The sequence below is a fragment of the Canis lupus genome, chromosome 29, assembly GCF_003254725.2.
Source record: "Canis lupus dingo isolate Sandy chromosome 29, ASM325472v2, whole genome shotgun sequence".
Classification (NCBI taxonomy): domain Eukaryota; kingdom Metazoa; phylum Chordata; class Mammalia; order Carnivora; family Canidae; genus Canis; species Canis lupus.
In genome coordinates this window covers 22,979,470-22,995,832 of record NC_064271.1, presented here as the reverse complement: position 1 = coordinate 22,995,832, position 16,363 = coordinate 22,979,470, and the positions used below count along the sequence as shown (strand labels likewise).

Sequence of the window (16,363 nt, the reverse complement as noted above, 5' to 3'; positions counted from 1 at the left end):
AAAAATAAGGCATATTGTTCAAGCCACTGTTATTTTTTGTGACTTCCAGGTGCTATCGTCTTAACCTACACTAATATATCAATCTTGGAAGATATAAATGGCTTTTGCTTATTCTCTACATATAGTAATTTTCCTATAAATGAATATATGCTGCTTTTACCTCTTAAAGATTTGAGTGTTAAAAGAATATCATTCAGCAGATTAGATAAGGAAACATAGTGGTGTTCTGGGTTTTTTGTTTTGTCTTAAATCATGATAGGACTAGGAAAAAAAACTGTTACATCTACTTTCATTGATCCATAACTCCTGTTATTTTCCATCTCACTAAAAGCCACTTGTAGGTAATATGAAAACCCTATTATCCGTTTACTTGTTCATTCATAGAGTTGACTAAATTGCACGGGTATTCTGTAATTGTGTGTTTTTGTACATCATAACATAAGCTGTGGGTTTCTGGAGAACAGGACCCGGATCCAGGTCAATTTATTTCTTCAATATGCATTGTTGACCTTACCTGTCCCAGGAACAGTGCTAGACACAGAAGATACAGACTTAAACATCATAGTCACTGGGAACTCAAGTGTGGAGAAAGAGAAATGAGATTTCAACATGTGTGGAGATTGCTTTGATATCTAGGAGATTATAATAGGAATATAGACAAAGCTACCTAATACAGATAGTCTTCCCAGAAGAGGTGATGATCTTTACTGTAACTACTACCATACTAGTGCAATTACCAATATATCCAGTGTTGTGCCGTCTCTTGCTCATACAGGCCCATGAGAGCTGATTATTAAATTTTCAGGAATTTTATAAGCTGGATGTTCAACCCAGTTATTACAAAAAATTGAATTGCTTTTAAATGAATTACTTACAAAATACAGCTAGCAAGTACTCAAAACACACCAATTCCTGTTTTATTACATTTATTATTTTCTATACTCTTGAATTTCTTTTGTCTAATATATTTGTATTCTTGAATTTATTTATATCTATTATATTTGTATGATGGAAGTTATTTATATGGGTATGCTACAGTGCATCTCTTCTATCTCCTTGTTCAGTGATACCATGTTAATAACTTGAATGGTAGGGGTATTTACACTACAGAAACCAGCAAGTACTATCTATCATGTGTTTGTTTTCTCAGGAAAGTTGGTTGTTAAACATTTACCAGTACACCACTAAATGCACATATTTTACTTAATGTTGAATAAATTGTTTTGAAGATGATAACGATCAGGAGAACCATAAGTATATTTGAGAATGTGTAAGTTTGCATATTAATCTGTATATGGTACCTTTTCCTATCCCAACCAGCATTGGTTCTGCTTTCTCCTCCATTTCTCAGACAACCACACCCTATTTCCTTTTCATTCTCTTCACTGTGTTTAGGGAAAAAGTAGATATGCACACATTTATCAGCCAACTTTCGAACTGAGCACTTTCTCTAGCACATCTTCCCAGCAGCAAAACCATGAGTCATAGTAAACAGAGTGCATTATTACATTGGTATTTAACACTAATAATACCTTATAAACAAAAGGCAAAATGCAGAACTTTTGCATTAAAGATCACGGACCACTTTCTTACAGTCTCATTTGATCCTCATAATAGCCTGTGAGGCAGCTACCATTCCTAATTTAGAGTTGAGGAAATAAGGTTTAGTGATTGAGGGAACAGTCTGAAATCCTAGAGTAAGTGAAAGAGCTGTAACTCAAACATGACTTTTCAGACTACTTGTCAAGGTGTTATTTTCTACTACAGTATGCTAGTTTGAAGCCAAAGAGAGAAAGTTGTGGACTTTAAAGCTATACACAGCCTGGGACAAATTTCTTTCTCATGTGTTACATTCTGAGTCTTTTAAGGCCAAGGACCCAATGTTGTTAATTTCAGTATCGCCAAGAACCCAAAATAGTGCTTGGTGCATAAAGGATGCTCCAAAATGCTTTTTAATTCATAGAAAAAAAGAGTAAGTAGTCATCACCAGCACCAACAGTGACAAATAAAGACAGAAACAAAAAATAATAAGTAATAACAAATTATAGCCTGTTTAGTTTACTGCCCTAGAAATTCTGTGTGTAAAGACAATTACAATTGACAGAATTTGGTATTTACAAATCTGGACTATGGATCATGGCTCTGAAAATGAACTGCCTTTTATGTTAATATTCATTGATATTCTTAATTCATTTAAATATTTGTAGGAATAAAGTGCAAGTGAATTTGATTGATGTTTGAAATAATAGATCACGTAAACTTTCTTAGCCTGAGTCACTTTACTTATAAAATTATGATAAAAATACTCCAGATATTCTGGATACACATACATAACCAGTTTGGAAAAATTCCTTGATCTAGATAGTTATAATATGTATCTTTTAGTGTCTTCTGCTTCAATCAAGTCTTGATTTGTCATAAAGAACTATCATGGCGGAATGATGTATATGTTTATAAAAGCGATTATTCAAAGTCCTATCACTCATCTATATTGGCAGGTATTAATTCATATTTTTTTAAATGTATGTCACCTAAGCCAGAGATCTTGAAACTTTTTGACAAATTGTTCATACTCTAGGTTTCTGTTTTTTAAAGTACTTTTATGAATGACCACAAGAGGTCTCTATTTTTTTAAGAATAATTTGCTTTTCTCTCTTTTTTTTTTTTTTTTTTGCTTTACAAATTAAAAAACAGAAATGATGATATTCTCAAGAGAATATATTTAACTAATTAAGCTATCTCATTCAAAATCAGATTTTCCAAAATGAGGGGAAAAAATCCTTTACACAAATGTAGAAAAAGAGAACTGTCTCCAGTTCTTCCTGATAGAGCAGCATTAACACTAAGCACCCAGAAGCTACTTAGCCTGCTCTGCTTTGACCCATGCTAGTCATCTGACACACATGAATTGCACAGAATTTGTAATTAGTACGCATATAAGAAAAATGCAGGTCCTTCTTTAGAAATTACTTTTGAGAATTTTTTTTTTATCTCAAATGTGAATAGTTCCTGTTGTCTGACATTCTCAAGCATCTACAAAACTCTAAGTATTATCTAATTGAATGAGATAAAAGTTGGCTCATGAGGTACATTGATTTAGTAAAAAGAATTGCAATGAGCTCTAGCCAGAGCTCTAATCTCTAATGAATATGGCCCCTGTATTTGATTTATTGTAGTGGTTCTCAGAGTGTGGTCCCCTGACAAACAGATCAACATTACCTGACAACTTATTAGAAATGTACATTCTGGGGCACCTGGATGGCTCAGTGGTTGAGCATCTGCCTTTAGCTCAGGTTGTGATCCCCGGGTCCTAGGATTGAGTTCCGCATCAGGCTCCCCACAGGGAGCCTGCTTCTCCCTCTGCCTATGTCTCTCCCTATGTCTCTGCCTTTCTCTCTGTGTCTCTCATGATAAATAAAATGAAGAAGAAGAAGAAGAAGAAGAAGAAGAAGAAGAAGAAGAAGAAGAAGAAGAAGAAGAAGAAAAAGAAGAAGAAGAAGAAGAAGAAAAAGAAGAAGAAAGAAAGAAAGAAGAAAGAAAGAAAGAAAGAAAGAAAGAAAGAAAGAAAGAAAAGAAAGAAAGAAAAAAGAAAGAAAGAAAAAAGAAGAAAGAAAGAAAGAAAGAAAGAAAGAAAGAAAGAAAGAAAGAAAGAAAGAAGAAAGAAAGAAAGAAAGAAAGAAAGGCACATTCTACTGAATCAGAAATTCTGGAGCAATTGGTGTTTTAAAAAGCCCTCCAGATTTTCCTGATGCACTTGGGGCTTGAGAAACTACCAATTCAGTGTAAAATTGATGAACCATTCCAATTCTCCATTTGAATTTGCCCCATCTGTAAAATTTATAGAGCACAATTGCATATGAAAACACAACTTACAGTATCTGACTGCTTCCAGTATCTAGAAAAAAAAGGTCAGATGCTTTGAAACCACTTCCACAAAATAGCCTGATAAAACCCCATGGTGCCAAATCACCAGTTATAGTTTATAGGCTCAAGATGCCAAGACCCCTCCACTTTCCCCTCAAAAAATGTAGCTTACCCCCTGCAAGCTTCTAAGCAAAACCCTCAATGACCTTAGAATAGCCCCGATGTACTTTTGAAACTCTAAAATGTTACTTCTGGTCTTTCCTGCATCCCAGAGCAATCATATTTAATACCAAGTGCAACTTATTAATTCAGAAGGCTCTAGTTGTGAGGTTACTGTAGACTTAAAATAATTTGATTAATTTTCTAGTCTCTAAAAGAATGACTACTAAGGTTAATGTACTAAAATCTTTATTTTTAACTAGAGTATTCACTTTGAGCTATATTTCCAGTAGAAAAAATTTGACATATATGTCCACTCCCTCTCATTTATCTCAACTGTGATGAATGATGTACATTTCAGAATAAACACATGAATATGGATTAATATATAATATAAGCTAAGATGTCTTTTCCCTAGATGGTTGCTAATATTTTTTGGAGTGTTTACTGTGTGCCAGGAACTATTTTGAGCACTTATGTGTAGATTGTATTTAACACTTGCAAAATCCCTTAAGACAGGGAGAAGTATCATCTCCATTTTATAGATGAGGATATTGAGGCACTGACATGTCAGGAAATTTCTCAAATTCACATTATCAACCCCAGAAGTCTGGTCTAGAGGTCATGTTCTTACCACTGCAAGATGCAGGCTCAGTATATGCGGGATAACCATGAGGTCATCAGGTCTGATTTCACTAGTCTATATGCAAATATTGCTTATTATCTTCAGTCCCTAATTGTTTTAATTCAAGAATTTTTTGCCCAAGGCTGTTTAGAGCTCATAGAAAAAAGGAGGAATAACAGGATAGAAAGAATATCCTCCTAAAACTAAACTAACACTTATAAATTTGAACCAACACAAATCAGGTCTGAACCAATACCAAAAGATTGGGATCGTCCCTTGCATATTCTCAGACCATAATGCCTTGAAATTAGAACTAAATCACAGCAAGAAGTTTGGAAGGATTTCAAACACGTGGAGGTTAAGGACCATCCTGCTAAAAGATGAAAGGGTCAACCAGTAAATTAAGGAAGAATTAAAAAGATTCATGGAAACTAATGAGAATGAAGATACAACCATTCAAAATCTTTGGGATACAGCAAAAGCAGTCCTGAGGGGGAAATACATCGCAGTACAAGCAGCCATCCAAAAACTAGAAAGAACTCAAATACAAAAGCTAACCTTACACCTAAAGGAGCTAGAGAAAAAACAGCAAATAGATCCTACACCCAGCAGAAGAAGAGAGTTAATAAAGATTCGAGCAGAGGGATCCCTGGGTGGCGCAGCGGTTTGGCGCCTGCCTTCGGCCCAGGGCGCGATCCTGGAGACCCGGGATCGAATCCCACATCGGGCTCCTGGTGCATGGAGCCTGCTTCTCCCTCTGCCTATGTCTCTGCCTCTCTCTCTCTCTCTCTCTCTGTGACTATCATAAATAAATAAAAATTAAAAAAAAAAAAGATTCGAGCAGAACTCAATGAAATAGAGACGAGAACTGTGGAACAGATCAACAAAACCAGGAGTTGGTTCTTTGAAAGAATTAATAAGATAGATAAACCATTAGCCAGCCTTATTAAAAAGAAGAGAGAGAAGACTCAAATTAATAAAATCATGAATGAGAAAGGAGAGATCACTACCAACACCAAGGAAATACAAACAATTTTAAGAACATATTATGAACAGCTATATGCCAATAAATTAGGCAATCTAGAAGAAATGGACGCATTTCTGGAAAGCCACAAACTACCAAAACTGGATCAGGAAGAAATAGAAAACCTGAACAGGCCAATAACCGGGGAAAAAATTGAAGCAGTCATCAAAAACCTCCCAAGACACAAAAGTCCAGGGCCAGATGGCTTCCCAGGGGAATTCTATCAAACGTTTAAAGAAGAAACCATACCTATTCTCCTAAAGCTGTTCAGAACGATAGAAAGAGATGGAGTACTTCCAAACTCGTTCTATGAGGCCAGCATCACCTTAATTCCAAAACCAAACAAAGACCCCACCAAAAAGGAGAATTACAGCCAATATCCCTGATGAACATGGATGCAAAAATTCTCAACAAGATACTAGCCAATAGGATACAACAATACATTAAGAAAATTATTCACTATGACCAAGTAGGATTTATCCCCAGGATGCAAGGCTGGTTCAACACTCGTAAAACAATCAATGTGATTCATCATATCAGCAAGAGAAAAAACAAGAAGCATATGATCCTCTCAATAGATGCAGAGAAAGCATTTGACAAAATACAGCATCCATTCCTGATCAAAATTCTTCAGAGTGTAGGGATAGAGGGAACATTCCTCAACATCTTAAAAGCTATCTACGAAAAACCCACAGCAAATATCATTCTCAATGGGGAAGCACTGGGAGCCTTTCCCCTAAGATCAGGAACAAGACAGGGATGTCCACTTTCACCACTGCTGTTCAACATAGTACTGGAAGTCCTAGCCTCAGCAATCAGACAACAAAAAGAAATAAAAGGCATTCAAATTGGCAAAGAAGAAGTCAAACTCTCCCTCTTCGCCGATGACATGATACTCTACATAGAAAACCCAAAAGACTCCACCCCAAGATTGCTAGAACTCATACAGCAATTTGGCAGTGTGGCAGGATACAAAATCAATGCCCAGAAATCAATGGCATTTCTATACACTAACAATGAGACTGAAGAAAGAGAAATTAAGGAGTCAATCCCATTTACAATTGCACCCAAAAGCATAAGATACCTAGGAATAAACCTAACCAAGGAGGTAAAGGATCTATACCCTAAAAACTATAGATCACTTCTGAAAGAAATTGAGGAAGACACAAAGAGATGGAAAAATATTCCATGCTCATGGATTGGAAGAATTAAGATAGTGAAAATGTCAGTGTTACCCAGGGCAATGTACACATTTAATGCAATCCCTATCAAAATACCATGGACTTTCTTCAGAGAGCTGGAACAAATTATTTTAAGATTTGTGTGGAATCAGAAAAGACCCTGAAGAGCTAGGGGAATTTTAAAAAAGAAAACCATAGCTGGGGGCATCACAATGCCAGATTTCAGGTTGTACTACAAAGCTGTGGTCATCAAGACAGTGTGGTACTGGCACAAAAACAGACACATAGATCAATGGAACAGAATAGAGAATCCAGAAGTGGACCCTCAACTTTATGGTCAACTAATATTCGACAAAGGAGGAAAGACTATCCATTGGAAGAAAGACAGTCTCTTCAAAAAATGGTGCTGGGAAAATTGGACATCCACATGCAGAAGAATGAAACTAGACCACTCTCTTTCACCATACACAAAGATAAACTCAAAATGGATGAAAGATCTAAATGTGAGACAAGATTCCATCAAAATCCTAGAGAAGAACACAGGCAACACCCTTTTTGAACTTAGCCACAGGAACTTCTTGCAAGATTCATTTTTGAAGGCAATAGAAACAAAAGCAAAAATGAACCATTGGGACTTCATCAAGATAAGAAGCTTCTGCACAGCAAAAGATACCGTCAACAAAACTCAAAGACAACCTACAGAATGGGAGAAGATATTTGCAAATGACCTATCAGATAAAGGGCTAGTTTCCAAGATCTATAAAGAACTTATGAAACTCCACAGCAAAGAAACAAACAATCCAATCATGAAATGGGCAAAAGACATGAAGAGAAATCTCACAGAGGAAGACATAGACATGGCCAACAAGCACATGAGGAAATGCTCTGCATCACTTGCCATCAGGGAAATACAAATCAAAACCACAATGAGATACCACCTCACACCAGTGAGAATGGGGAAAATTAACAAAGCAGGAAACCACAAATGTTGGAGAGGATGTGGAGAAAGGGGAACCCTCCTGCACTGTTGGTGGGAATGTGAACTGGTGCAGCCACTCTGGAAAACTGTGTGGAGGTTCCTCAGAGTTAAAAATAGACCTGCCCTACGACCCAGCAATTGCACTGTTGGGGATTTATCCCAAAGATACAGATGCAATGAAATGCTGGGACACCTGCACCCCGATGTTTATAGCAGCAATGGCCACAATAGCCAAACTGTGGAAGGAGCCTCGGAATGAGAGGAGCCATCTGTCCATCGAAAGATGAATGGATAAAGAAGCTGTGGTCTATGTATCCAATGGAATATTCCTCAGCCATTAGAAACGACAAACACCCACCATTTGCTTCGATGTGGATGGAACTGGAGGGTATTATGCTGAGTGAAATAAGTCAATCAGAGAAGGACAAACATTATATGGTCTCATTCATTTGGGGAATATAAAAAATAGTGAAAGGTAATAAAGGGGAAAGGAGAAAAAATGAGTGGGAAATATCAGAAAGGGAGACAGAACATAAAGACTCCTAACTCTGGGAAACGAACTAGGGGCAGTGGAAGGGGAGGTGAGTAGGGGGTGGGGATGACTGGGTGACGGGCACTGAGGTGGGCACTTGACGGGATGAACACTGGGTCACTGGGTGTTATTCTATATGTTGGCAAATTGAATACCAATAAAAAATAAATTTATAAAAATAAAAAAAATTTAAAAACCTGAAAACTTCAGTAAAAAACAATGCAATTAGAAAAAATAATAATAAATGCATAAATAAATAAATAAATAAATAAATAAATAAATAAATTTAAACCAACATTCCCCTGATAGTATCTAATATCCTTTCTAAAAGTTTAAAAAGTGCTTTAAAAACAGTATTCATTTGATTTTCGCAACAAACCCCCCTTTTAGAGATAAGGAATCGGCACTGAGATGTGACGTATACCGCCCCACTAATAAGCAGTAGAGCAGGAACTAAAATGCAAGGCTTACAGCTCCAAAACTTGTGCACATCCTACCACAATCCACAGCTTCAAAGAGGCTCACCACTTGCCTCTGCCTAGATATGGGCCAACCCATGAGCACTCCATTATTTATGACATCACAATCTGATTTCAGTCTCCTTTCTTGACTTTACAATGAAGGATTTGGACACGGTGATCCAGGACTGTGGGATCCTCTCATTGTAGGAGCCCAGTGCCTGAGGTTACACTTCATTCACTGTGTAACTTGTCCACCTTAATTTAGTGTCACCCTCCACTGCAGACCATAGCATAGCAATCAAGAGCTCAGCCTCCAAAGTCAGAGATGGAGACAAATCCTTGCTCCAGCATTCACCAGCTATGTTAGCTTCCTCGCTCATAAACCAAGAAAAATAATCAAACCACTTTCACTGAGATAGACTGAGGATTGATCGCGATTTATAAAGTGTTATTTAACACAATGTTTAGCATAGGGCATATAAAAATTTTAACATAATGATGGTAGGATGGTAAAAGTAATTATGCTGGGTAAATGTTAACTATTAATGTGGTATGTTCTCCAGTCAGAGGAGTTTGGCTGCTAGATTGGCTAATCCTTGGAACTTCATTTTTGGCAATTCTCTCTAATGAGTTCATGTAAACATTACCCATTTGTACTTCAAAAATACGTATGAAAGCATCAGCATTAAGTGGAAATTAAATATTTCTTTTCTTTTTGAAATTAAAAATAGCTAATGAAAGAAATAACAATAAAATATTTAGATTCTATGCATAGATTTACACAGGTTCATTTCTAGACCTCAAGCTCTGCCCTCTGGAGCAGATCACTAAAAGAACACTTTGTTGATTACGTTAATATTAGGCATAGAGAAGTCAAGGAGAAAAAAAGGAGTCACTTATCAGTATGCTTGACTTGCATTTGAATAATATCACTAATGTTCTTTTCTTAACGTTACAATAATTAAAAGGTCTATTTATAAAAGTTTTCAGTTCTGAAAGCCTCCAGGATATTTTAGACACAATCTTGGAAAAGCATAGTCCATAGAAGATACGTAAAGCTCGGGTGTGAAATTGCAGCTTTGTATTCATTGTGTTTCCTAAAGTGAAGTGCTTTCTTACTAATTTACAGCATGCTTGTATACCGTTTATCATTTAATCACAACCATAGAATACCATTCTCTCCGTGGAAGGTGCCTTTTCTCTCCATTTCCCCAAACGTGACTCAGGTGGTGTTCCCAGACACCTTTTAACATTCTCTTTTCATGTGCAAAGGAATCTTTCCAGGGATTTAAGATCATTTGTCACTTATCTTTGTAATTCAAATTAGAATATTCAATAATACACTGGAATTTATTTTTCCAATATCTTTGCTCTTGTATTCTTTTAGTCACTAAACAATAAGTGGAGAAGTTAATTTATGCCTGCATTGTCTCTGGCCACATGAGAAAAATGGCATAAAAACTCAGAGACATAAGATTTAAAGAAAGAAAATGAAAAAAAATTTAAAAAAAATAAAGAAAGAAAATGTGTTGCAAGGATTGCTCTAAGATTTTGCTTTGTTAATGTATAAATAGGACAAGATAAGGTACTGGCAGCAGCATATCCTCAGCACCAAATAGTCGTCTATGTTCCTTTGGCACTAACTTGAACACACTAGGATGATATTTTTTTCTTAACCACCAATGTCACCAGGGATGTTGAGAGAACAAACATGAGAGCCAGTGCTTCAAAAACTACTTCATTTATCTTGTTGGTCTTAATAAGATCCTAAAGAAGCATAAGATAATAGTGATAATAGAATAAAGTGCTGAATTTTACACTGATACCAGTCTAAAGCAGCATGTGCTTTAATTTTTCACATAACCATATTTTTCAAATAAAAGCAATACTGTGGTTCATAAAGAAAAGATTAATTTAAATCCTAAGCATACAACTGAGACAAATGAAACTATGAAATTGAATCTATGCCGGTTAATGCTACATGAGAGAGATGGATGACATGTGACCACAATGAACCTTTGCCAAAGACTCCCTGAGTGACACTGGGGACTGGTTGGGGAGACCAGTGAACCACAAAGATCACAGAGAAAAGGAGCCTGGCTTTACAAGCAATTATATCCTTTTAGAGCAGAGCAGTTCAATAGAAAAAGGAAAACTGGTCAAATTCAGGTGATCCTTTGGTTTCCAAAAAACCAGATACATATATCAACTTAAAAGCTTTTCAGCCTTGCACATTGCTATATGCAAGTTCTGCAAATGTAAATGCCCAGTTTTTCCCATTCCAAGTGGCAAAAGAATGTGAAGATGGTACCACCCAAGAGACATGGCCATAGAATATATGAAATTGGAATATACATGAAATGGGACAGATGAAGATGAAACACCGGGGCCTCCCAGAAATAGCTACAGCCCAGAAGCTTGGTCTGGAAAGGGATACTTGAATAGTTTTAAAGGGAGGGAGATGCCCCTTCCTCCAAGACCTCCGGGGAGCAAAGGTGCTGATTCCATTCAATGAAGTAGCTGAAATCCGATGGGCCCTCTTTAAATAACCGATGACCAACAAGAGCCCTCTTTTTCACCTTCCTCATTACACATGTGCCTTGATGGCTGTGGCAGCTGCAGATAACAGCAAGTTCTCAGGCAGACGTGCAAGGAAGTTCACGGCTCAGCTCTCAAGAGTCCTAAGCCAGCTGTCCTAAAAGCTGATTTAGAACTTACTCCCCTGTGGCCAGAAGGGTGCAGAGCCCCCTCTAGCTCTGCAATGGGTTCTGCACCCTCCTCTTTCTTCAGCTAAGTCACAGCTCCCAAATGAAGGCTCTGGGTCAGCATCAGTTTTTGTACACGTTTCCTCCCAGCTCTGGAGCCAGCCCCTGGTCGCCAGTAGGCCTGTTTGGTGCTGCAAATGTGATCCTGTCTGTCGTTTGGGCCTCAGCAGAAGGGCGACATGACCATATTTATTGCTGTTGCTATTCTGGGGCCCGGATGACGTTTTTTCTCCCCTTGTGGCTGAGCACTGCCCGTTCATCTTTCACCACTCCCTCCAAGTCTGCAAGGCTAAAACCAGGGATACAAATAGACTCTATCAGGAGGAGAGTTATAATGAGAACTTCTTAAGAGGTCTCAGCCCATTTGCTTTAATGCTATGGCCTTAAAAGATTTAAATTCTGTCGTCCTAAGTTTTATACGTGTACTGTTCCCATCCCACTATTATCATAAACTGCTATTGGTGGTGACTTTCCTTAGGAAAGCTTTGCAAAGTGGTGGGGGGGGGGGGGAGGGGGGAGAGGAAGGGGGAGCTTTGACTGATAAACACAGCTTGGAAATTTGGCAAATGTTGAGTTTTCCACTGCTGTGTGTTGGGAATGCCCAAATGTTACCAGAACACTTGAAGATTCTCACTTGCCTCCATCCCTTCACTCTTTGTACTAAGACACTCCCCTTCTGTGACGCGAAAGTGACTACATGACAAGCCACAGAAATTCCTATTAAGGATACAATGATACAGGGCACAGGTGACAGCTCCTGGAAAGTAACTATATACAGATTTTCTAAATGAAGAACGTAGGCACATAAATAACTAATTACCACATGCATTACATGGTGCACCAAAGGGGAGTGCCTCTGACTTTACCACTAGCCCCAAGTCATTCCCCACCGGTTAGGTCTTCACCAAGGCTCATAATCCCTCCACGTTGGCGCTCACCTGGCTGGTCATCTGCGCTTGGCAATCCTCAGGTCTCTCGCTCTGCTAACATGACTCTTCGGGTTTCATAGGCTCTGACACAAATCACATTTGTAAGGGACACAGAAGCAGAAAGCGTAGGGGAGGCAGTGGGTTGCAGGAGCGGCACGCGTGGGCTCCGGTGCCAGCTGCCCGGGCTTGGAGCCTGTGCCCCCTCAATCAAGGCATCGCCGGGGGCCCACTTCGAGCTTCCATTTCCTCCACGAAATCAGGATGATAGGAGGAGCCCCCTCAGGGGTTTTGTGAGAATTAAATGAGAAGACCGTATGGAAACGCAGAAAAATTCACAGGCTGAGAACAGAAGCCTTGTTTCCAAGTTAGAGCAGAGAAATTTCACGTCACTCTAGCGCATTTCCTCTGAATGAGTTGTGGTTCACCTCCAGGCTGGGCTGCTCGCTCTTGCTCTTCGAATGTCAGGATGCAGGAGTTGAGCTCCAGATTCGGATGTTTCTGGCTGCCAGCGGGGAAATACCTTTTCAATATCCAGGGTAGTATTGAAAGCGTACTATCAGCGGGCAGCGTGGAGAGTGTTCACCTATAGAACTATTTAAATAGAAGCACCTAAACAAGGCCCAATTCTTTTTTTTTTTTTTTTAGGCCCAATTCTTAATGTTAAGAAAGTGATATATATAGATCACACACGTAGCTTTATTGCCTTCATTTGTGTTTTTGTCTTTCCTCCGTCTTTTCAGTTGCATATTTCTGCATTCATTTCCACTGATGGTAAAATAACTAGAGACCCATTTCTATCATGTCCTCTTAATTTAGTCCCTTTCCTGGGAATTCAGTTAACTCCCAGCAGAATACAAACCTCTTTGGGGTAAATATTCAAGACTCCATTCTCCTTCTCTCTGGTAGTACAAGTGGGGGCGGGGGAATAGGTCGAATTTTCTGGTGCCTTACTGTTCGCGTGACCTCAACGAAAGGGACATCTGGTTTGCCAACCAGCCTCTGGTCCTCACGGGCCTCCCCTGAGGTGTCTTGTCCAGCTGGATCTTTGGGACTTGAGCTCTGGCCTTGCCGCATGTTCTAAAGGGTTTATGTCTGAGGTCACTCGTGGCCAGTCCCTCTAGCAAGGTCTGGCTAGTCAGCGTGTGGCCATCTACCCTTCCCCAACGCTGACTCAATCTTGGCTCTAACTGATCCTCTGGAATTCAACATCTTCTATCCAGGCCCTGTCCTTGTGTCATCTATCCCACTGCTCGTGGATGGGAAGACTTGTGACAACTTTGAACACTAAACTCTGGCTGACATTCCATATATATTAATCTGATTAATTTACAATTATAGACTACATCAACTTTTGCCTTGTCAGGAGATGCATATTAATTTTACTGACTGTTCTTTGCATTTGGAAAATTATACAAACTGTTGAGTGCTCAGTTTGACAGAGTCCCCACTCGAATTTCTTTGAAAAGTGGTTTTCTTTTTAATTTTTTTAAAGATTGTATTCATTTACTCATGAGAGACACAGATAGAGAGTGAGACAGAGACACAGGCAGAGGGAGAAGCAGGCTCCATGCCGGGGGCCTGATGTGGGATTCGATCCCGGGACTCCAGGATCACGCCCTGGGCTGAAGGCAGGTGCTCAACTGCTGAGCCACCCAGGGATCCCACCTTGAAAACTGTTCTTAAGGGATGCCTGGGTGGCTCAGCAGTTGAGCATCTGCCTTCAGCTCAGGATGTGATCCTGGAGTCCTGGGATCGAGTCCCACATCGGGCTCCCCACAGGGGGCCTGCTTCTCCCTCTGCCTGTGTCTCTGCCTCTCTCTCTCTCTCTCTCTCTCTCTCTCTCTGTCACTCATGAGTAAATAAAGTCTTAAAAAAAGAAACAACTGTTCTTTATGTGCATGAGGGCAGGGCTAAGCTTTCTCAGGACCCTTAATGTTTTCTTCCCACATTCCAGTGGATGGGTTTGTGTACCTGACTTGGAAGGCTAGTGCTGTAAGTCTCTTTCAGCCACAAGGCCCAGGAAGCAGAGATCTCTGTGCTGCCTCTTTCTAATCTTGTCTGTCCTGAGTGCCATAAACAGGAACCACAGGGACTTGTGACCATGTCCCAGTTGGTCTCTCCTTATACTCAAATCTTAATGATCCTTTTGACACCACCAAACTTTGGATTCCGATGATCCCTTTTGAGACTGTTAAACAATTCATTTTGTCTCTATGGCTCTAGGAGAAGGAATAGTTTCCTCTAGGAAGTCCCTGGGAACAATCCACTCTCATTTAGAACAGTCTTCCAAAGGGAAGTCCACACAGCCATGGGAGTTCACCCAAGTATTCTAAGGGGTCTGGTAATTCCAGATTTTTCCATCTCTATGGACTGTTACCTGGTTTTAGTAGGCTAACTTTGACACTGAGTCTTTCTACAATTAATTTGTAGAATGCAGGCATCTCCACCAAGCAGTAGTCAAATGGTATGCCAGTACACTGTACAAAGAAAGGCTTCCTAATAGATCCCATCGAAGAGTCCCTCCAAGGCGTCAGCATGTGTGGAATCAGGAGAAGCTATACCTCTGTGGGCAGTGCTATAATTTTTTTTTTTTAATGCAAGCAGTGATTTCATCAAAACATCATCTGTCACATTAAATTCAGGTTGTTAATTTCAATATTGTTTTCAATTTATCTTGGTTTTGCTGTAAACATACAATAAGTATATAGAAGTCTACCTTGTTTTACAGTTTATATATTTAAGTACACATACACAACGATCACTCATTCAAATGAAATTATTTTAACCACCATGGGAGGGAGATCTGGATAAATTTTTGTTTTCCTTCAAAAGCTATTTGTGCATTTCTCAAGATTGAAAAACGCTGTTCTGTAGTAGAGGGGGTCACATCTCGCTCAGGGTGTGTATGAGAATCAACAAGGGGGGCCTGGCATTTAGCACCAATTTCATATTTTCTTTCTAATAACACCCTTCTTCCTCTCTTTTTTCTCTGCCCTACCCCCAGCTATGGGGTAAGTTGCAAAACAGTCACATATTCTCACTGGACCTCTTAGAATAAGATCACAAACAGGCCCTTATCCCTGCCTCACTCCCCACCATCATCTCTCACTAATATCCTCTCCTTTCTCAGTGAGCCTCAGCATATTGTCCCGTTTCAGTTCCATCTATGTGCCAAGTTCTTTTCTACCCCACAGTTGTTTCCTCTTCTCCAGCTGATCTCCTACGTATTTTCCAGGCTATTTCCTACTCATCCTTCAGAGCTTAGCTTAAATGTCACTTTGTTAAAGAAGCATCTGAGCAGTCTCTGTTGGAATGACGGATGGATGGGTGGGTGGAAGGGGGGTGGGTGGGTGGCTGGGTGGGGAGGCCTTCCCTGACCTTTCATTTCATCTAAATTAAAGTGTCACTTGATATTCCTTTCTAGAGTATTGATTTTTCTTCTATAATACAGCAATTTTCAATGCCATATTGATTTAGGATCTATCCACTCCTCCCACCTTAGTAGACTGTACATTCCATGAGGGCAGCTCACTAATGACTTTATATCCATTAGAAGGTATTCCACTTAGAAGGCATTCACTATATGTATGTATTGAGTACATGAACAAAAGGAAAACCTGAAGATTGCATTCACATCACTAAGTAACTATGAACATTTTAAATTCTTTGAATTAATGGGTTATATAACATGGGACAATCCAAAAAATGATTAAATTTTGAGGAAAATGATAAATTTTGGCCTTTGAGCTGAAACAGCCCATGCATACAGCCAGCCTCCTGAGACTCTAATCAAAGATAAAATATACACTATAATCAGTATGAAAGTGACTATAAAAGCTACAGA

General features: G+C 39.1%; 1 protein-coding gene across 3 annotated transcripts in view; it reads right to left on the bottom strand.

Annotated features, from left to right (window-relative positions):
• Positions 1-8,925, bottom strand: part of GDAP1 (ganglioside induced differentiation associated protein 1) — a 30,736-nt gene extending 21,811 nt beyond the window's left edge. Inside the window, exon 1 of one of the 3 annotated variants that reach the window (XM_025478041.2) lies at positions 8,836-8,925. Coding sequence is in view for 1 of the 3 variants with exons in the window: in XM_025478039.3 (XP_025333824.2) it covers positions 8,836-8,856 (21 nt within the window). In the remaining 2 variants the exon portion in view is untranslated. The remainder of the gene's footprint in view (positions 1-8,835) is intronic. The other 2 variants (XM_025478042.3, XM_025478039.3) reach the window with 2 other exon arrangements.
• Between the last annotated feature and the right edge of the window lie 7,438 nt (positions 8,926-16,363).